The sequence below is a fragment of the Ambystoma mexicanum genome, chromosome 3p (assembly GCF_040938575.1).
Source record: "Ambystoma mexicanum isolate Mex_15411 chromosome 3p, UKY_AmexF1_1, whole genome shotgun sequence".
In the NCBI taxonomy this organism is placed as follows: domain Eukaryota; kingdom Metazoa; phylum Chordata; class Amphibia; order Caudata; family Ambystomatidae; genus Ambystoma; species Ambystoma mexicanum.
This window is the reverse complement of record NC_090925.1, coordinates 16,299,362-16,320,916: the sequence shown is the minus strand read 5'-3', so window position 1 is coordinate 16,320,916 and position 21,555 is coordinate 16,299,362. Positions and strand designations below refer to the sequence as shown.

Genomic DNA, 21,555 nt, shown 5'->3' with positions numbered 1-21,555 from the left:
GCATGAGGTGCCCTTGGCTGGTCATCTTGGTACCGAGAAGACTAAGCAGAGGCTCTCTGCCCATTTCTACTGGCCTCGGATGGGAGTAGAAGTGGAGTCCCACTGCAGGACCTGCCCAACTTGTCAGTTGTCTGGCAAGACTGAAGGCAGTGTCATTGCCCCACTGCAGCCATTGCCAGTGGTTGGCACACCGTTTGAGAGGGTGGGCATCAGCATCGTCGGTCCCCTTGACCCTCCCACGTCAGGTGGACATCGGTTCATCCTGATTTTGGTAGATCATGCCACCAGGTACCCTGAGGCTATACCGCTTCGGACTGTTACTGCCAAGGTGGTTGCCCGGGCCCTTCTGGGAATTTTCACCCGAGTTTGATTCCCCAAGGAGGTTGTCTCTGACTGAGGATCCAACTTCATGTCTAGTTACATGAAAACCATGTGGAAAGAGTGTGGGGTAACCTACAGGTTCTCCACTTCTTACCACCTGGGCCCAATGGTCTGGTTGAGAGGTTTAACAAAACTCTCAAGGGCATGCTATGTGCTTTGGAAGAGCCCCTAAGGAGGAAATGGGATCTCCTCCTGCCATGCCTGCTGTTTGCTTACAGAGAGGTACCTCAAGAGGGTGTTGGTTTCAGCCCCTTTGAGTTGCTCTTTGGACATCCCGTGACGGGGCCCCTCGCCTTGATCCGAGAAGGCTTGGAAGCCACCCCTCCCGGTCCCGCCAAGCAAGTGGGGGCCTATGTGTTAGGCCTCAGACGGAGGATGACACAGATGATGGGACAAGCAACGGCGAATCTCAAGGCCAGCCAGGAATTGAACAAATACTGGCATGACCTTAAAGCATCGCACGTGGAGTGGACTCCGGGACAGGAGGTCCCTGTGATGGAGCCTACCAAGCCTCGGGCATTGGCAGATAAATGGACTGGACCCTTCCGGATAGTCTCCAAGATGGGCGAGGTCAATTATCTCTTTGACATGGGAATCCCAGGGGTAGCCCCTCAGGTATTCCATGTTAATAGGCTCAAGCCGTTCCATAGGCGAGCAGAAGTCTCATGTCTCTTGCTGGCTTCAGAGCAAGAAGAGGATGAGAGTGAGCCCCTTCCTGATTTGCTGCATAGCAACCCTCAGGATGGCTCAGTGGAGGGGGTGCAGCTCTCTCCAGATTTGACAAACGAACAGCAGAGGGCCTGCAGGACTTTGCTCCAGCAGTATGCCTCTCTGTTTTCTCTGATGCCAGGCCTTACACCGTGGTCTAAGCACGAGATTGACACTGGTGACAGCGTGCCTGTCAAGAGCAGGAGCTACCGAATGTCAGGTACGGTTAAGAACCACATCCAGGCTGAGGTCGCCAAGATGTTGGATCTGGGTGTTATTGAACCCTCAACCAGTCCTTGGTCCAGTCCAGTGGTCCTTGTCCCCAAGGCAAGTTCCCAGGCCGGTACCAAGGATTGGAGGTTCTGTGTGGACTACCGAGGAGTCAATGCCGTCACCAAAACTGACGCGCACCCATTGCCCAGGGCGGATGAGCTCGTGGACACCATAGGTGCTGCCAAATTTGTGAGCACCTTTCACCTCACCTCAGGCTATTGGCAAATAGCTCTGACGGACCATGCCAAGGAAAAGACGGCGTTCTCCACCCCAGAGGGACTCTACCAGTTTAGGGTCATGCCTTTTGGGTTAAAGAATGCCCCTGCCACCTTCCAGAGATTGGTCAATCATGCTCTCAGTGGGCTGGAAGCCTTTTGTGTGGCTTACTTAGACGACATTGCCGTCTACAGTTCCACTTGGGAAGAGCACTTGACCCATTTGGGTAGAGTGTTGCAGGCCTTAAAGAGGGCTAACCTCACTATCAAGGCCACCAAGTGCCAGATAGCTCTGGGGAAAGTCACGTATCTTGGTCATGAGGAAGGAGGGGGTCAAATCCAACCTCTCCCCAGTAAGGTACAGGATGTACAGGACTGGGAGACTCCCACTACTCAAACCAAAGTGAGAGCCTTTTTGGGTCTCACTGGGTACTATCGCAATTTCATGGCGGACTATGGAACCATAGCTGCACCACTGACAGCTCTGACTTCACCCAAGCAGTCTAGGAAGGTCAATTGGACTGAAGACTGTCAGAGGACCTTTAAAATCTTGAAAGAAAGTCTGTGTCGGGCACCCGTGTTGTGTGCGCCTGACTACAGCCGACCCTTTATCGTCCAGACGGATGCCTGCGACACCGGAATTGGAGCTGTCTTGTCCCAGTTAGATGCCAAAGGGAGAGAACATCCTATCATATTCATCAGTAGACAACTCAAGGGTAGAGAACTTAGGTGGGCTACTGTTGAAAAGGAGTGTTTTAGTATAGTTTGAAGCCTTAGGCATTTTAGGCCCTACCTTACGGGGTCTACCTTCAAGGTCCAAACAGATCATAAGCCCCTAAAGTGGCTTATGCAGATGAAGGGTGAGAACCAGAAACTGCTCAGGTGGTCCATTAGCCTGCAAGGGCTAGACTTCACCATAGAGCACAGACCAGAGAAGAGTCACAATAATGCAGATGGCCTTTCCAGAAGGTATGTTGACCGTCTGGATAAGGGTGTCTATCCCGTGGGAGATTAGGCACCCTCCACCTCAGTCTGGGGGGGGACGACTGTGATGCTGGAAATGCATCGGAGGGACAGGGCCTCCGTATCCTTGTCCTTTACTGCTTTTCATCGTGTGTTCTGTCGTGTTTTCCGCGCAGGAGTTCATGTGGGACTCCTGGCGGTGCAGCTCTCTTTCTTTTGGTTTGGTGAACAGACCCGTGGGATACCCTTATGGCACCCATGGGTGGGGGTACAACCCTGTGCCCCTAGTGTATGTTTTTGGGCACCTGTGGGTGGCCCACAAAGCAGGGTATGGGCTGGTGGCAGCTCCATGCTGAATTTGACAGTGTCCGGTCCTGGCGTCTGCGTCTGCAGGAGATGCTGAGCCCCACAGATCTCTCAAGAACGTTTGATCAACAACTGTCTTAAACCCAGTTGAAGAACTAACACTCCCAAGGGAAAAGGGGAAGTGGAGAAAATAACAAACGACAGACGCCTACTTCTGGTGGGCTGCAATCTGTAGAAGGAGACATTAATGTTTATTAAATAATGAAGACATGCATTAAATTAACTCAATCTCTAAATATCAAATAATTTAATATCTAAACCCATACCTGTCCAATCTCCGAAATAACCTTGGAGATTAATTAACTTCTTTTTCACAAAGACCCATTGAGAATTTATCTTGCACAGTCAATGTTCAATTTCAGAAGGGCAATGTGAATTTAAGAATGCATTTTGTTCCTCAACCAAAAATGCTCAAAATAATGAGTTCAAGAATGTGCAATCTTCTTAAATTAAAGAGGAAATCACTTTCGAGTGTTCATTCATTCAATTGCATTTCATCCTTTCTCAAGCACATTGTATTCCTGTTCAGATGTTCCTTTTACTTTAGTAACAAATGCGCAATTAAGAGTTCAGATGGTATTTTAAAACTTTAAACAAGAACAATAAGAATGAATTCAGATCCTGTTCAACCTTTGAAGCACATGCGCAATGCTAATGGAATCCGAAGCTTTGCTTTTGACTTAAGCACTGTAAATGAGTTCAGATGCTGTTTACCTTTTGAGCACATGCGCAATGCTAACGAAAACAACTGCTTTTGCCTTTGACATGCGCACAATAGACAAGTTCAGGCGCTGCCTTATCCTTCAGAAAAATGTGCTATGCTCATGAAATCAATGTGTCTTTACTTTCCACATGCGCACAGTGAATATTTTTAGAAGCCACCTTATATAATGGCGCGCAAGCGTAATTAAAAGCCTTATGAATTCAAGTTAAACAACATCAAAAACTTAGGCTCAGGTATTTTCCTTAAGCAATCTTCATTCACGCAACCGTACTGAAACTGACAGACTTGAAATCAGATCAGATACGAGACACAGCAGTAAAACAAGGACACTTCTCCTTTGCGCATGCGTGAAACAAAAATGAAGGCTCTGAAGCACTGATCTAAGAAAACTGCGCAGTTAAAATTCCAAACGCTTCTTCCTTCAGTACAATGTCAGAAATTCAAAACCGTGTCAATTACACAGAGTCATAAAAGTCAAGCAGATTTTTGAAGTAAAATGAAACGAATCTAAATACCTAAACTAAATAAATACCTAACATGAATAAAGTGATAAAAATAAAGCAACTTTTCTCCAGCTTGAGAAAAAGCGACGCTCCCACCAAATTATCAGCTGAGCTTGTCCCACGTTGACCAGCTTCTCAGGAAACAATATTTATCTTTGTAAACTTCACCAGAATCTCATCAAAAGGCCTTGACGCAGGAACTTAATCAAAACAGGACCTTCCTTCTTGAAGGTGAACAATGAAAGGCAGTTTAGAATTGTATGGAAGGTCAGAGGTTCATGAAACTTCCAATCAGGAACTGGCACTACTGCCACCATGTTGGTTTGGGGAGTTAGCACTCTGATGAACAGAAGTTAAGATCAACAACCCAAAATCAGATTAAAACAATAAATTAATTAAATCTATAATCTAATTTCATTTACAAAGTACCCCTACCTAACCTGGGACCTGACAGTACCCCCTCCTTAAGCCCTGACCTCAGGGCCAGGTTTATTTGGATTTCTTCTGTGAAACTTAGATACTAATCTTTCCGCATGAATATCAGATTCTGACTCCCAACTTCTTTCATCAGGACCAAACCCCTTCCAATCAATAAGATATTGAATCTTTCCCCTTACTTTTCTAGAATCAAGTATTCTTTTAACCTCAAATTCTTCTGAATTAGTTTCCAAAACAATTGGTTTAGGAACTGGTCTCATTCTGATTCCTTTTGACACTGGTTTTAATAAACTTACATGAAATACTGGATGAATTTTCAAATTAGTAGTCAATTTAAGTTTGACTGATACTGGTCCTATCACTTCCTCAATCTCAAAAGGACCCAAAAACTTAGGACAAAATTTATTTTTTCCTTTCAATTTAATATTTTTTGCTGATAACCAGACTAAATCACCTTTAGCATAACTTGGACTTTTCTTTCTTTTAAAATCTGCAAATCTTTTATACTCAGACTTACTTTTTTGTAACATTTCCTTTGCTTTAGCCCAACCTTTCTGAATTATTTCAGTTATATCTTTCACAGCTGGACATGTCTCATTTACTCCATCATTCTCACATAGAAACCGAGGATTATAACCTCTTCCACAAAAAAAAGGTGACATGGAAGTAGAGGTTTTAGTAGAATTATTATATGCAAATTCCGCTGTCCACAACAAATCCACCCACTCAAACTCTCCTTCGACAAAACATCTTAAATATTTTTCTAATTCCTGATTGATTCTTTCTACTTGACCATTAGCCTCTGGGTGATATCCTGATGTTAATTTTATCTTCAAACCCAATCTCCTACAAAATTCCTTCCAAAATCTCGACACAAATTGAGACCCCCTATCTGAAATAACTTGACTGGGAACTCCATGCAATCGTACAATTTCTTGAATGAATTTTTTAGCTAGACTTGAAGCTGTAACTCCTCCTTTCATGGGAATAAAATGACTCTCTTTAGAGAAACAATCTACCACTACCAGAATTGTGGAGAATCCTCTATCGTTAGGTAAATCTACAATAAAATCTAAACCAATTGTATGCCAAGGCCGAGGAGGAATAGGCAAGGGTTCAAGAAGTCCAGCAGGTTTTCCAGTCTCATGTTTTGACTTAGCACAGACTTCACAAGTCTTTACATAATTTAAGACATCTTTCTTAATACTTTCCCACCAGAAATGCCGTAGAACTAAATCCAAAGTCTTATGAAAACCCGGATGTCCAGCTAAAACTGAATCATGACAATCTTGTAAAATTTTCTCTCTAAGGTCCTCACTCGGGAGATACAACTTATCCTCAAAATAAGGTAAACCATTTTTAATAGTTCTTTTAACATCCAACTGTGCCCATTCTTTCATCTTCTGAATATTCAGATTTATTTTAATTAACTCCTGCAAATCTTCTTTTTTAGAAGAGTTAGCTGAAACAAAATGTTCTTCAGGAATTACAGGTTCAGGTCTTAACTCCAATTCTTTTTCACAACCAGGAAATTGTCTGGATAAAGCATCCGCTTTACCATTTAATTTCCCAGGTCTGTATGTCACTACAAAGTCAAAATCCGCAAAAAATAATGACCAACGTAACTGTCTGGGAGTAAGAGTCTTAGCTGACTTAAGAAAAAGTAAATTTCGGTGATCAGTAAGCACCGTGACAGGATTTCTGGCACCCATCAAAAAATGTCGCCATTCTTGAAATGCAGCTTTTATTGCAAGTAATTCCTTATCCATTATTGAATAGTTACTTTCTGCGGCAGAAAATTTCTTTGAGAAGAATGCTATTGGATGAAGCTGACCAGTTTCTTTATGCCTTTGAGATAAAATAGCTCCAACTGCAAAATTAGAAGCGTCTGCTTCTACAAAGAATGGTTGTGTTGGATCTGGGTGTAAAAGAATAGGACCAGAAATAAATCTATTCTTCAAGGTGTTAAAAGCTTCTTCCGTTTCTTGATTCCAAAGAAAAGGTACACCTTTTTTTAAAAGTCTAGTGATAGGAGGAATAATGGATGAAAAATCTTTGATAAATCTCCTATAAAAATTAGCAAAACCTAAAAAACTTTGCACTTCCTTGATCTTAGTGGGAGTCGGCCAATCTTTCACTGCTCTGACTTTTTTTTGATCCATTTCCAACCCTTGAGGAGAAATCACGAAACCCAGAAACTCCACCACTTCAGTATGAAATTGACTCTTATCAAGACTAGCAAAAAGATGATGATCGTGTAACTTCTTCAAAACTTGTCTTACATGTTGATAATGTTGCTCCAAATTATGTGAAAAAATCAAAATGTCATCAATATAAACTACGACAAAAAGATCTAGAAATTCTTTCAAAACATCATTAATAAAGAATTGAAAAGCCGCTGGAGCATTACATAATCCGAATGGCATCACAAGGTATTCAAACAAACCAAAACGTGTTTTGAAAGCAGTCTTCCACTCGTCTCCCTCCCTAACCCTAACCAAATGGTAAGCTCCTCTCAAATCCAATTTAGTAAAAATGGTTGCTCCTTGAATTTGGTTTAACATTTCTGGAATCAATGGCAAAGGATAGCGATTCTTAACAGTGACTTTATTCAAAGATCTATAATCAATGCAAGCTCTGAGCTTCCCTTCCTTCTTGGGTACAAAAAACAATGGTGAAGCTGCAGGAGATTGTGAGTGTCTAATAAACCCTTTATTGAGATTTTCCTCAATGTATTCCTTCAAGTAATCATTTTCCTTCTCGGTCAAGGCATACACCCTACTACTAGGTAAGATTGCTCCATCCTCTAAATCAATTTTGCAATCATATGATCGATGTGGCGGTAACTCCCCTGCTTCAACCTCATCAAACACACAAGTAAACTCTTTATAACACTCGGGCAAAAAACCCATCACAGCTCCAATAGAATGTTCTTCAAATCCATTTTGAGCTAAAGCCACCACTCTTCCACTTTCAATACTCTCATCTCTGATCTCATACTTACAATTGAAACAATGTTCCTTACAAATTTCTGATCGAAAATCTAATATTCTTCTTCCCCAGTCAATTGTGGGATTATGATTAGTCAACCAAGGCATTCCCAAAATGATTTGTAGCTGAGGAGCATCAATAAGTTCAAAGACAATATACTCAGAGTGATCTTTAACCAGTGTCATAAACAAAGGAACAGTTTCATGAGTGATGGGTCCCGAGGTTAACTGAGAACCATCTACTGCTCTTACTTGCTCTACTGCTATTTTTTCAACTAATGGAATTTTCATAGACCGAGCCAATCCCCAATCCATAAAATTACCAGTTGCCCCTGAATCAATCATGGCTGGTCCTGATCCTTTTAAAACATCATCCAAGAATAAGGATACGTTAATTGTTACATGAGGTACAGCCGCTTGAAGGGTATTCGCCACCTGTTGAGATCGAGAAACATTGGACTGCCCTCTTTTGGGAGTGTAAGGACAATTCCCTAGAAAATGACCACTACGCCCACAATATAAACACAAGTGATTAGCTCTTCTCCTATCTTTCTCCTCTTTAGATAATGGTCCTCTTATTTTGCCTGACTGTTCACTGACTTTACTCCTTTCTTCCATTCTAGGTTTTTCAAAACGCTGACCCACCTTGACCTCTCCAAAACCCTTTCTACGTTCATTTCTTCTTTCTCCCAATCGAAAATCTATTCGCATAACTAAGTCAATTAAGGCATCACAAGAAGTGGGACGATCAACCATGGTTGATAAAGCGTCTTTAAATTCGTCCCTTAAACCTCTGTAAAATAAGGACGATCTCTTGTCCTCTGGCCACCCTGTTTCCAAAACTAGAGCTCTAAAAGCTGTTACATAACTCACTAAGTCCTTATTTCCTTGTTTTAAATCTAACAGTTCCCCATCTAACTCTTGTGAAATCATTCTTCTTCCAAACATCTTTCGAAACTCTTCTTTAAATAGAACAACATCTTTCAAAATTGGATTCTCTTGAGCAACCAAAAGAACTGCCCAAGATGATGCATCTCCAGTTAAATAAGATAACATAAATGCAACTTTAGCCATGTCAGTTCTAAAACTCTCAGGACGACACAAGAAATGTAACTCACACTGTGTAACAAAAGTTGAAAATGTTTTAACATCTCCACTAAAACGTTCTGGGGACGCTAAAGGAACTGATGTCTGACTCAAAATGTGTCTTCCTACTCTATCTTCATCTCTCCCGTCTGCTCTTTCCAGAACTGGGGGTTGTTGTTCACTGTTCCCTGTGGCTCCCAACTCCGAAGACAATCCTTCCCCAGAATACCCTACTCTCTGGGTTCTAGATTCCCCAATGGATTCTTGAATCCGAGTCATCTTAACTCCCAACTCCTCCACCTTTTTATGTAATTTTGAATTCTCTAAATGAGAAACTCTTAATTCTTCTCTCAGTTCTTGGATTACTTCTCCCAACTGTTCCATGATGAAATCTGTGAGACTCAACAAACCAGGCAGACTATTTTTTGGCCTTTCATCTGTCCGGTCCTGGCGTCTGCGTCTGCAGGAGATGCTGAGCCCCACAGATCTCTCAAGAACGTTTGATCAACAACTGTCTTAAACCCAGTTGAAGAACTAACACTCCCAAGGGAAAAGGGGAAGTGGAGAAAATAACAAACGACAGACGCCTACTTCTGGTGGGCTGCAATCTGTAGAAGGAGACATTAATGTTTATTAAATAATGAAGACATGCATTAAATTAACTCAATCTCTAAATATCAAATAATTTAATATCTAAACCCATACCTGTCCAATCTCCGAAATAACCTTGGAGATTAATTAACTTCTTTTTCACAAAGACCCATTGAGAATTTATCTTGCACAGTCAATGTTCAATTTCAGAAGGGCAATGTGAATTTAAGAATGCATTTTGTTCCTCAACCAAAAATGCTCAAAATAATGAGTTCAAGAATGTGCAATCTTCTTAAATTAAAGAGGAAATCACTTTCGAGTGTTCATTCATTCAATTGCATTTCATCCTTTCTCAAGCACATTGTATTCCTGTTCAGATGTTCCTTTTACTTTAGTAACAAATGCGCAATTAAGAGTTCAGATGGTATTTTAAAACTTTAAACAAGAACAATAAGAATGAATTCAGATCCTGTTCAACCTTTGAAGCACATGCGCAATGCTAATGGAATCCGAAGCTTTGCTTTTGACTTAAGCACTGTAAATGAGTTCAGATGCTGTTTACCTTTTGAGCACATGCGCAATGCTAACGAAAACAACTGCTTTTGCCTTTGACATGCGCACAATAGACAAGTTCAGGCGCTGCCTTATCCTTCAGAAAAATGTGCTATGCTCATGAAATCAATGTGTCTTTACTTTCCACATGCGCACAGTGAATATTTTTAGAAGCCACCTTATATAATGGCGCGCAAGCGTAATTAAAAGCCTTATGAATTCAAGTTAAACAACATCAAAAACTTAGGCTCAGGTATTTTCCTTAAGCAATCTTCATTCACGCAACCGTACTGAAACTGACAGACTTGAAATCAGATCAGATACGAGACACAGCAGTAAAACAAGGACACTTCTCCTTTGCGCATGCGTGAAACAAAAATGAAGGCTCTGAAGCACTGATCTAAGAAAACTGCGCAGTTAAAATTCCAAACGCTTCTTCCTTCAGTACAATGTCAGAAATTCAAAACCGTGTCAATTACACAGAGTCATAAAAGTCAAGCAGATTTTTGAAGTAAAATGAAACGAATCTAAATACCTAAACTAAATAAATACCTAACATGAATAAAGTGATAAAAATAAAGCAACTTTTCTCCAGCTTGAGAAAAAGCGACGCTCCCACCAAATTATCAGCTGAGCTTGTCCCACGTTGACCAGCTTCTCAGGAAACAATATTTATCTTTGTAAACTTCACCAGAATCTCATCAAAAGGCCTTGACGCAGGAACTTAATCAAAACAGGACCTTCCTTCTTGAAGGTGAACAATGAAAGGCAGTTTAGAATTGTATGGAAGGTCAGAGGTTCATGAAACTTCCAATCAGGAACTGGCACTACTGCCACCATGTTGGTTTGGGGAGTTAGCACTCTGATGAACAGAAGTTAAGATCAACAACCCAAAATCAGATTAAAACAATAAATTAATTAAATCTATAATCTAATTTCATTTACAAAGTACCCCTACCTAACCTGGGACCTGACAGACAGGTGCGCGGAGTATCCTCCATTTTGGCCATTTTAGGATACCCCGGCCCTGCCATTGGGATCAGTTGATCCCTGATGGAAAACAAGATGGCCCCGGTGGCCTTTTGCTTTCTATTACCCATTACCTTGTTTTCCCAAAGTCCTGGGAAGCACTGACTCTGTCCCTTCCCCCTGAATGGCTGTTGGATGGAAGTGCCATATATGGTGTTGTTGTGAAGGCCCAGTCAGACCACCTGGAGCCTTCCCGGTGATGTATGTTGTGGGTACCTCCTGTGGGTGGGACCTGGGTGAATAGAGTGTGTGACGAATATGCATTCTGTGTTGTGGGTGTCTAGTATCTGGTGGTTGACACAATGACTGAGACAACCCTGCCCGAAACCGGTATGAATGCAGCTTGGAGTGTTGAATGGCTCGGTACTTGTCCCAATACACATAACTTGTTGTGAGTGTCTGGAGAGAAGTGAATGGCCTGAATACCTTGTGTGCCTGATTGGCTGCCTGCCTGCATGAATGCCCGTAGTCGTGATTGGATGCTTGAGTGTGACCCAGCGGAATGAATGGGAGATCAACAGTATATCTGGGGACCTCTCACTGCTAGGAATCGTGTTCAGAAGCTGAAGTCCACTACGACGAGTAACTGGATTAACTGACACTTGACCTTGAAGCCCTGCTGGACGAGAAGAATTGCTGTTGCTCTCCTTCACAATCTGAAAGCTGCTGTGCCTCCAAGGACTGACCCAGAGAGGACCTGGTAAGGCGCCCTCTTCCCGAGCTACGAGGGACCATCGTGCACAGCTGATCTTTACAAACGCTCCCTGGTAGACAGACCTTCGACAGGCTGCCGACCCGATACGGGGACTGCTCCGGAACTCCAAGGAGAAGCACTCGGACTGTTGTCCGCCACTGTCGATGACCGCCGTCGCTGACCGGAGCCGCCGTGCTCCCGTTTGCCTAAGAACTTCAATTGATCATTGGACGCTCTCGTCTGTATCGTCACACGCTTGTCTCCCGCTGGAGAAGGCCCGACCGTCGACGCGCCGAGGAGCATCCACCGGTCGGTTTCCCGCCACCTAAAGACCGCAGAGACGCCGACGACTCGACGCCCTTGCTGGGCCACAGTTCTTCATCATCTCTTTGCGGTCCAGAACTATTGTCACCGAGGTGCCCCGCACGTCTCTTCCTTGCAGGATGCCAACTCTCTGTCGTCGACGAGCACCGCTAGGAACGAAGCTGCCACTTCCCTGCCATAGTTCACCCTGTTCACCGTCGGACGTTCGATGACCCGTGACTCCTGCCTTAAAGGGAGGGCACTCAAGAAGGGCCGTCGATTCCCCGACACCGAACGCCAAGTTCCCCAACACCTCTCGACGATCCGTGGCTCCCGCCTGAAAGGGAGGCACTCAAGAAGGATCGGTCGGTGCATCGTCGGAGAACTCTACTCCACCAGGTACATTGGGGGGTAAAACCTTAACAGGAAGAAGTAAGACTATTGAACATATGGACTGGGCTTGAGCTATATATCTTTATTTACAGGTTGCCCAGGTGGGGGGATCTCCACACAGAACTGTGTCTAGGTAACGGGGCCAGTATTCTGCCTATTGTTTCAACCATCTTGCATTCCTTCCTATCTCTATTGCTGGTTTACTCGTTATTGATCTGTGTGACATTTTAACCGTACAGTTGATGCACTTTAATGAGATTTGATAACATTAGTGGTACCAATCTAGACGTGTATATATTTATCAGTATTGACTTCCAAGTACAAAGTGCGTTATTGTGATTGTGTACATACCTTTGAATATTAATTATATAAAGACTGTGTTTTCAGTAATACAGTGTGTGGACATTCCTTTGTGGGGGTTCGGGGACTACACTGTACTTAAGAACCAGCCCGCATCACCTCCTGAGAAGCTAGGCCTTGATTGCTAGTCCATTGCTACCACAATAGAGAATCTTGGCTGGGGTCTTCTGTGTCTCTCATCTACCATATAGAGAGCGGAAGCACAGACACCCCCTACCAGTCTTTACATGAACGAAGAGCAATCAGAAGATAGGGAAGCATTTTCCGCAGAATGCGCAGTTTAAAGTGGACCAACTGGCAGACAGCACTGATCTGCCTCTGAATAGAGAGGGACTCAGAGAGCTTTACCCCCAAGTTCTTCACCACCAAAGTGGGCGTAGGCAAAGGGCCAAGCTCAGGCAGCCAGAAAGCTGGGGACAAGCCAGCAGATGCCAGAGAGGGGACAACAACTAGAACCTCCATCTTTTCGCCGTTAAGGTGAAGCGAATTTCTGCCCATCCACATGTGGATAGCCAGAAGGCAGGAACGGCCATGCTTAGCCGAGGCAGCGTGGGATAGATATAGCCTCACCCAGATCTGTGTGTCATCAGCATAGGAGAAACGCTGAAAAACAAAAAGAGTGTATCAGCTTAACAAGAGGCTGGATATATAAGTTGAAAAAAAGGGGCAAAAGAGCAGAACCTTGAGGCACGGTGCAGGTGAGACAGAAGGAGGAAGAGAAAGAGACTGAGTGCAACCATTGTAAGGAACTCATGGTGACAACAGTAAAGACAAACACAAGTGATCACAGTACAAGGGTGTTTATAAAACTGTAAGTGCATGGTGGAAAAACGCCTAAGCTACACCTAAATCTAAAATGGGAGCAAGCGTCGAACATCAAATGAAAAATGAGGCAGTCCTTGTGGCGTCTTGTCAAAGTAAAAAGCCTATACTAAAGAAAAACTATTTTCAGTTCCTTACAACTAATCACAGAAAGCAGGTGTTAAACTCACCATGGCGCTAAGGGACCTCGGAATCAGGCGTTAAGGGTCGGCGCCGTTTACGGCGCCGTTAACCCCTTAACGCCTGATTCGTAATGAGGCCCATAGACTATATTTTAGTTTTTTCCCAAAATTTGGAACAACATCAGGATCACATTAGACAGGTTCTAGGCAAGGTGCGAGAAAATCATCTCTTTGTCAAGTTAGAAAAGAGTCAGTTCCACACTGAAACTGTGGAATTTTCTCAGATTTGTGATCTCTCCTCGGGGTCTAGAGATGGACTCCAAAAAGGTGCAGTCAGTGAAGGACTGGCCAACTCCCACTCGGGTAAAGGAAGAACAATGTTTTTTGGGGTTCGCCAGTTAATGTAGGAGATTCATCGAAGGATTTTCTGAGATCATACCTCGCATCACTGAGCTTCTTAAGGAGGGGGTCAAGTTTATCTAGAGTCAGGAGGCGGAGGAAGCCTTTCATACTTTAAAGGGCAAATTTGTTTCTGGGCCAATTGTGCTTCATCCAGATCCCTCTAAAGTCTTGGTAAACACTTCAAATTTAGCAATTGGAGCTGTTTTGTCACAACGGCATGGTGAGAGAGGTCAACTTCATAATTTGGCTTAATGTTCTGTTGCAGTATGTAATTACACTATTATGGATAGGGAACTGCTAGCCAACAAATCTGCATTTGCCGAGTGGCCACATTACATTAGGGAAACTTGGCATACGGTCGATAAGCTTAGAGATCATAGGAATCTTCTTTTCCTTAAGTCAGACAAAACCCTAACCCCGAGGCAATTGCGCTGGTCCTTGTTTTTTGCTGATTATGATTTCATTGTGACTTTCAGGCCAGGCAAATGTAATGGAAAGGCAGACGCTCCATCTAGACAATTTCCAGGAAGTGAACAAGAAGTTGAACTGTGCCCTTAGCCTTTGATTTCGGAAGAACATTTTGTTTCTGCCAATAAAACTAAGGATAAGGCCTTGTTTTGTGAGATTCAGCAGAGTGTGTTTTTGGATCAGATGTGGGAATGGGCCCGCCAGGATACTGCTCGATCCATTTCCGAGGGTTTACCAGGCTATTTCTTCCAGAGGAATGTCTGCGGGAAAGAGTCCACAAAGACTGTCACAAATCTGTTCTGGCTGGACATCCCGGTTTCTGTAAGACTTTGGAGCTGGTATAAAGAACTATCTGGTGGAAGACTATGAGAGAAGATATGCTAAGTGCTGTGAAGACCTGGACGGTTTATGCGAGGTTTCAGGCTGTCGTGGGGAAACAAGCAGGATTTATGGAACCTCTGCTTATTCCACCACGTCTTGGCACACTTTAGCCCTAGATTTTATAGTTGACCTTCCAAAGGATTAGGGGTGTACAGCCATTCTTGTATTGGTAGATTTTGTAACCAAGTAAGGGCATTTTATACCAATCAAGGGGCAGGTTACGGCGGCTAGGCTTACTCAAAGTTTTCTTCAGGACGTTGTTCGACTGCATAGGCTGCCTAGTCAGGTGGTTTCTGACAGGGAATCACAGTTTGTATCTACATTTTGGAAAGCTTTCTGTAAGGAACTTGGAATTGAAATTCAACTGTCCTCAGGTTATCATCCTGAGACAAACGGTTAGGTGGAGGAGGTGAATCAGGATTTGGAGAAATATCTGCGATTTTTCTGGCAGGAAGGCAAGGGTTGTGTTGATTTGCTTTGGATCGCTGAGTTTGTATATAATAACTCTAAGAAGGATTCGATCTCGAGGTCTCATTTTTTCTATAGTTGGGGGTTTCCCCCAGGTTTCCTTCGTGAATTAGTGAGGGAATAGTTCTCTAACCCTGCAGTGGAAGAGATAATGTTAGCTATGAGGATAGGGATAGAAAGGGTGACTAAAGCTTTGCAGCAAAGTACGGCTAACTTTAAGAAATGTGTTGACAGGAAGCGCAGATCAAGGCCAATGTATGATTCAGGAGATTTGGTTTGGCTTTTCACAAAGTATCTCAGATTGAAGGGAAGAAGCGAGTTTAGCCCCAGGTTTGTAGGTTGAAGTTGAAAGAGTAATTAACCCTGTGGCGGTCATCTTAAAGGCACCAACTAATCTTAAGGTTCACCCTACCTTTCATGTCAGTTTACTGAAGCCGGTGGTCAAGGAGACTGAGGGCCTCATTACACGGATGGCGGTAAGGGTTTACCGGTACCGGTATTTTACCGGTACCGGTAAATCCTTACCGCCTTGCTACGAGGTCCCTTTGCGGGTTGGGGAATTTAACGCCTGCTTTTTGCAGGCGTTAAAAACCAACCTGCAAAGGGACCAGGGAGCTAATTACGGTACCGCAATTTGCGGTACCGTAATTAGCGCCTTCCCCATTCCCATAGAGCCCTATGGGGCAAAAATGGGAATGGGGAAGGGCAATGGGGGAAGGGGGAATTACCGTCCTGCCAACCTTGGAATAGGGCGGTAATTCCCCTTTCCACCAAGGTGGTGCCGGTATTTTACCGGCATGAACCATGGTTCACCGCCTACCGTGTAATGAGGCCCTAAGTTAAGTTCCTCACCTCAACCTGTTATCGATGATTTGGATTCTGAGGAATATGAAGTTAAGACCATTCTGGATTCAAGGAGGTCTAGAGGGGTTCAGACCAGAAAAGTGATCCTGGGAATGTTCAGAGGATGGTCGTGCCCTGCAGTTAGTTGCTAGATTTCATAGGAGAAATCTGACAAAATCTGGCCCTAAGGGCAGAGCTTAGGAGAGGGGGTACTATCAGGGCTGGGAGGTACACTTATTCATTCACTTTTTCATTCACAGATTTTGCACATTGGAGCTTGTGTTCGTTTGGGCCTTAACATTATTCTTTGTAGAAGGAGAGTTTCTCAAACCATCATGGAGGGAATGGAACTGAGAGCTGATTGGTGGAGTTTCAGCTCTTGGGGTTCAGGCAGGCATTCTAAACTGCCTTTCATTGTCCATGTCAAGCAGTATGATCCTGTTTAGGTGAGGGTCCCTGATAAAGGCCTCAACTCAGGTGGGGCAGTGTTTTACTAAAGGAGGAAAATCCATTCAGCGCTGATCTGCGAGGGACATCCAGTGTTACAGTGGGGCACCCCGTTTCCTATTCTGTATGAAGAGACTGTTCTTGATAAGTTAAGGAAACAGAGTGTTGAACTGTTGGGATTATCGTTTTCTTTAAACAGTTGTTTTGGACATTATAATTGATTTGAGAAACATTTTCTGAGAGGAATCCCCTCAATGTAAACAGCGCGCGCTCTCTCTCTCTCTCTCTCTCTCTCTCTCTCAGACGTCGTTGGATTGGTGAGAGCTGCATGTCGTAGAAGCTGGGAAGAGGCAGCACGTGCACGCATGCGTGCGCATCGTCAGAGAGAGAGCGCCCTTTCCTCAGGAAACAGATACCTGAGTGCGCATGTCCCTGGGACGTCAGTGGCCTGGCTTTGCGCGCGCTCACCAACGAGCCACCGCGTTCACTCCAGCAAGAGACTCGTGTTCCCAACTGTCCTTGCAGATTGGCAGCATTCCTTCGATCAATCTGGGCTCTGTAGGAAGCAGGGCAACTATGTCAAGTAGAAGTTATTATTTTCAAAAAGGTTACAAGCTGAAGTAGCTGTTAAATAGGAGCTGGGTTAAGTTATCAGAAGAAACACATTTTCAAAAGAAGAAGTTCAAAAAGTTTAAGTAGCAAGACAAGAATCTTACCACACCCTCCACAAACTCCAAAACCTGGTAGTTAACTGGAAAGAAAGGTTCTCTGCCAATCCAGCAGGAAACTACCAATTACTCCTATCTTGTCCTGCTTAGTGGTGCTCCTTGGAACAGGCTTCTAGGCCCCTGCACGCCGCCATGCTAGAAATGAGGGACATCGAGCCGGTAGTAACTTGGGCTTATCTTATTATATCTCATTGTGCCGCAAACGCAGCAAATCTCCTTTGCGCACGCACGAGCATGCGCACATCTCATTGGTCCCTTGTTAACTGCATGCGTGCGGGACACGACACCTTGCAGCTCTTCGAGGAGGAACACAGTTACAGAAAGTACTTTGGGTTATGGAGGGTGGGATCAGAGGAAAGAGCAGAAATAATCTATGATCCTTGTGTTTTCTAGTCCTCTGCAGATCTCCACAAGAGTGAAGACAGAAAGCTGGTGCTTGTTATTTTATCCACCATCCCTTTCCCTCAGATTTCAGCTGCAGTAGATTTGGTTGTTAACCAAACACCTTTGTGGGTCTTCAGGGTTCAGCAGCTCCTGCAGATCGCGATATACAGGAATGGACAAACCCTGCCCATAAAACAGGTTATATGCCCGTGTTCGTTCTTGGTAGAGGGGCTCCCAGACCTTTTGAATACTTACTTCAATGGGGTCTGCCATTATGGATGGGTATTCTGTATGACAGTGGTTGCTGCTTGCCAACCGTTGGAATTTCTCTGTTCCTCTGGTGAAAGGTAAGTGGGGAACCTCCTGATTTGCATGCGTCTCCGCAAATACTGAAAGAGATGTTCCATAAAGCATTTTCCTACTCTGCAAATACAGAGGTTTTTCATTAACCGCGGGCTATGCGAACAGGGGCGCAACGAAAACCTATATTTTGGGATGGGGGCTAAGTGATGATGGGAGGGGCCACTTCAGAAAATAGGTGGGGCAAACTGTTCTATCCCTCATGATCTGGTGTGGGAACCAACTGTCACATACTATATTTTAAAGCACAATATGTGGAGAGGCGATGGAAGTCTTTCTTGAAAGTAGCAGCTTTAAAGTTTTACTGTGTTTGTTCAATTACATTTTTCTGAACGAACACAGTAAAACTCTCAGGACTGGACTCAGCTCAGGTAAGCAATTTTCGGACGTTAGTCACTGTGCACAGCGACGCAAAAGGACTCAGCAGCGGCAGTTGGAGTTTCCCTTCTATCTCAGGTCCCCTTGATGCCAGGATGCCGACATTTTGCAGGAGGTAGTCTTGCGGTGCCAGCTGGGGATCCCCCAAGTTTCAGACTGAAACCATAGTACAGTGACGCCGGCAGCACGGTAGACCAAAAAAACCAAAGCTGGTCAGTGACAGGACGGTTCCAGGGTGCTTGCGAAGGCTTTCTTTGTCATGGCACCGAGCAGATGTCGGAAATGATGGTCCCCCACCCCAATCCAAGGGTCGTAGCTCCTTCGCAGGGCTACTAAAGATCAAGAGCAAGACATGGCTCCTCCAGGACAGCAGCAGAAGTTGGTTGCAATGCCTCCTTCAGTCGGGTCTCAGGTCTCTTCATGAATCTCACAGCTGAATGGCATACTTGGCTCCTTCAGGTTTCTCCAGGATCTCCGAAGAAAGGGTGCAGGGGTCCTCTTCTTATCCTAAAAGCCAGGTAACAGCTGAAAATCCCAGTAGCCAATAGCAGGCCTAGCCGACACTCACACCCCAGCAGTGGTCCAATCAGGACCACTGGCGGGAACATTCATGCATACCACTTGGACACACTGAAACCAGTTTGTGGATTGGAGTCAGAATGTCCCAGCCCACATCCTGCCAGCAAACACACACAGCTCTCCAGTAGCCCGCCAAAAGCTCCTGCTTTTCCGGTCACTGGGAGCCCTTACAAGGATTTTCCTAGCCTCTGAAGCCAGGAAGAAGGCTAAAAAACAAGATGGCAGAATTTCATGGCACAGCCATGTTTGACCAGTAGCCACAGTTAGTAGCCAAACGTGGTAAACCTGGGCATAAAGATCGTTGGGGTAAACCTGGGTATACAGATTGTTGGTGTGAACCTGGGTAGAAATACTATTGGGATAAACCTGGGTAAAAAGACTTTTGGGATAAACCTGGGTATAAGGACTATTGGGGTAAACCTGGGTACAACGGTTGTTGGAATGAACTTAGTCTGGATGATGTGGGATGACCTACGGGTGGGGCACGTTCTGAAAGTGACAGAGCTATCACTTGACCGCATTTCAAAGGTGGTGGATGGGTAGGGTTTTATTGAAAAGCAACAGGGTGCCTTCCACACTCTGAATGTTTCCAGAAAATGTGTAACGGGGCAACTATCTGTTTCTATATCATCTTTTTTCTCAGAACTGCAAGTATTCCCTCCCGCCTCTTTTGCTTGGAGTGCTATGTGACTGGGAATTAGATGGGGTACTTTGACCCACCACGATGGCATGGAGGGTTAAAAGATTGCTACTGACCTGACACCAAGTGGCCGATCCATAGAGGCAGAATGACTCGAGCCACGATCAGCAAAGTCCCTCTCTGGACATGCTTGCTTGACGAAGGCACATCCCGCCATGAAGCTTCTGCTGCAAGAGAGGAGACAAGATCAGGCATAGCTTGGGAAATCAGCAGAAACTTTGACCTTGTCATTGCATTTTACTGTGGACATAGATAAGGAGCAACATACCTCTGAAAACCTCATGGAGCCTAGCAAGATAACCCAGTACATGGACAAATGAAGGCAACAACCACATATGAATAGGTAGGATGCTGGGATGGCAGGCTGCGGCTCTTATTGCAAGTTTGGTGGCATCCGTGTTGGGAGTCCGCCAGAGTTAAATAGCACAATCACAGCGCTATTTTGACCACTCCAAAATGAACACAGGTTTACCATCCTGGGAGCGGTAAATGTATTGCACATACTTGTACCGCCAGAGAAAACCCCCAAAAGTCTGTAATCACTGTGGTGGCCAGGTTGGAATTCTCAGTCCATCAGAATCCCAGCACGGTGACAGCCCTCTGCTTAAAATGAGCCAAACTAGTGGATCGGGAGGTTTCGGTTGGTAGGCCAGGTGTGTAAAATCAAGGTTTGTGGATGAGACTCTTAATTAAGGAGGTGTCTGCTGCAAAGACCAGCGCTATAAAAAGCAACTCTGTTGCATACAAGGTGGAAGCGGTGTCCTCTCAGCCCTACAGAGCTCATGGTATTCAGAAGTGGTGGACTGGCTTCAGGAGGGAGACAAGGCCATGGTGTCCCTGCATCGAGGGAGAGCCTGGCCCCCAGAGGGGGGAGTGGTGAAACCACTGATCCCGGTGCCTCGCTGCAGGACCCCAGCTCATTCCACAACTCATGGCGGCCACATGACACTGCCCACTATATCCGCCTGGCCACATTCCTAGACAGCTCCATATGCAGTCACACATGTACAACCCTTGTGGACCAATGTCAAGAATGCAAAGGGCCATCTTGTCATGCCTTCAAACCTTCATGACAGAGAAATGACTAAAACCATTGTGACAGCCGTGTCAGGTGCACCAACCCATGGGGGACCATCAATCAGTCCGGACAACCGCGCACTGAGGCATGCATCACTCACTAGACCCTGCTACCCAACATGTGTACACTCTGCACACTGGTGAGTGATAGAACTGCCAAGTAAAGTATCACAGTGCGTGCCTCTTAGGTGTAAGGGAATGTGCAGAGTGCAAGTCATAGCTATGTCTAGTACCTCATGCCAAATGGCTCTTCATGTAAGCATGAAGGGGGAGCACAGGAAGAGGCATGTGGATGGGAAGTGCCGCCTTGCCAGTTGTTCATATGGTTCTATGTAGTGAGCAGCATGCACGCTTAGCTTAATGTCCAGTCTGGTGGTATCCAAGGCAACATCACTAATGAAATGTGGGGGGGGGCAGCAGCATATCTACGGAGGGAGGTGTAGAGCAACAGCCATGAAACATTTAAGGAGCAAATGAGTCAAAGGCAGCGCTTTGGGGTGGCCCCGTCAGGCAGGCATGTGGCAGGGAGAACATGTTGTGTAGCACCAGGGGGCCTGTAGAATCAATGGCTGCCAACAGTGGTTAAAGGCCTCGCTATGCAGTGATGTGCCAGAATAGCGAGGATAGGCCCAGCCATGTGCAGTCCGGTCTGCTGCAGGGGTGTCATGGAAATTCCCGGGTTAGCCCCCCTCTTTGTGATCTTTTATAAAAAAATAAAATGTTTTGTTGGATCCCTGTTAGATCTGGTTTGATCAACCATTTTTGACATTAGATCAGCTACAGAACAGGAATTATAAGCAATTCTTTAGTGGGGAGCTAACCCGTAG

General features: G+C 44.8%; 1 protein-coding gene across 6 annotated transcripts in view; it reads right to left on the bottom strand.

Moving 5' to 3' along the window:
• LOC138579456 (protein FAM118A-like) overlaps window positions 1–21,555 on the bottom strand; it is a 334,356-nt gene that overhangs the window by 226,838 nt on the left and 85,963 nt on the right. For 4 of the 6 annotated variants that reach the window (XM_069649786.1, XM_069649789.1, XM_069649788.1 and 1 more), the window contains exon 2: window positions 19,708–19,818. In XM_069649786.1, coding sequence (XP_069505887.1) covers window positions 19,708–19,808 — 101 coding nt within the window. In that variant the 5' untranslated portion in view covers window positions 19,809–19,818. The remainder of the gene's footprint in view (window positions 1–19,707; window positions 19,819–21,555) is intronic. The other 2 variants (XM_069649790.1, XM_069649787.1) reach the window with 1 other exon arrangement.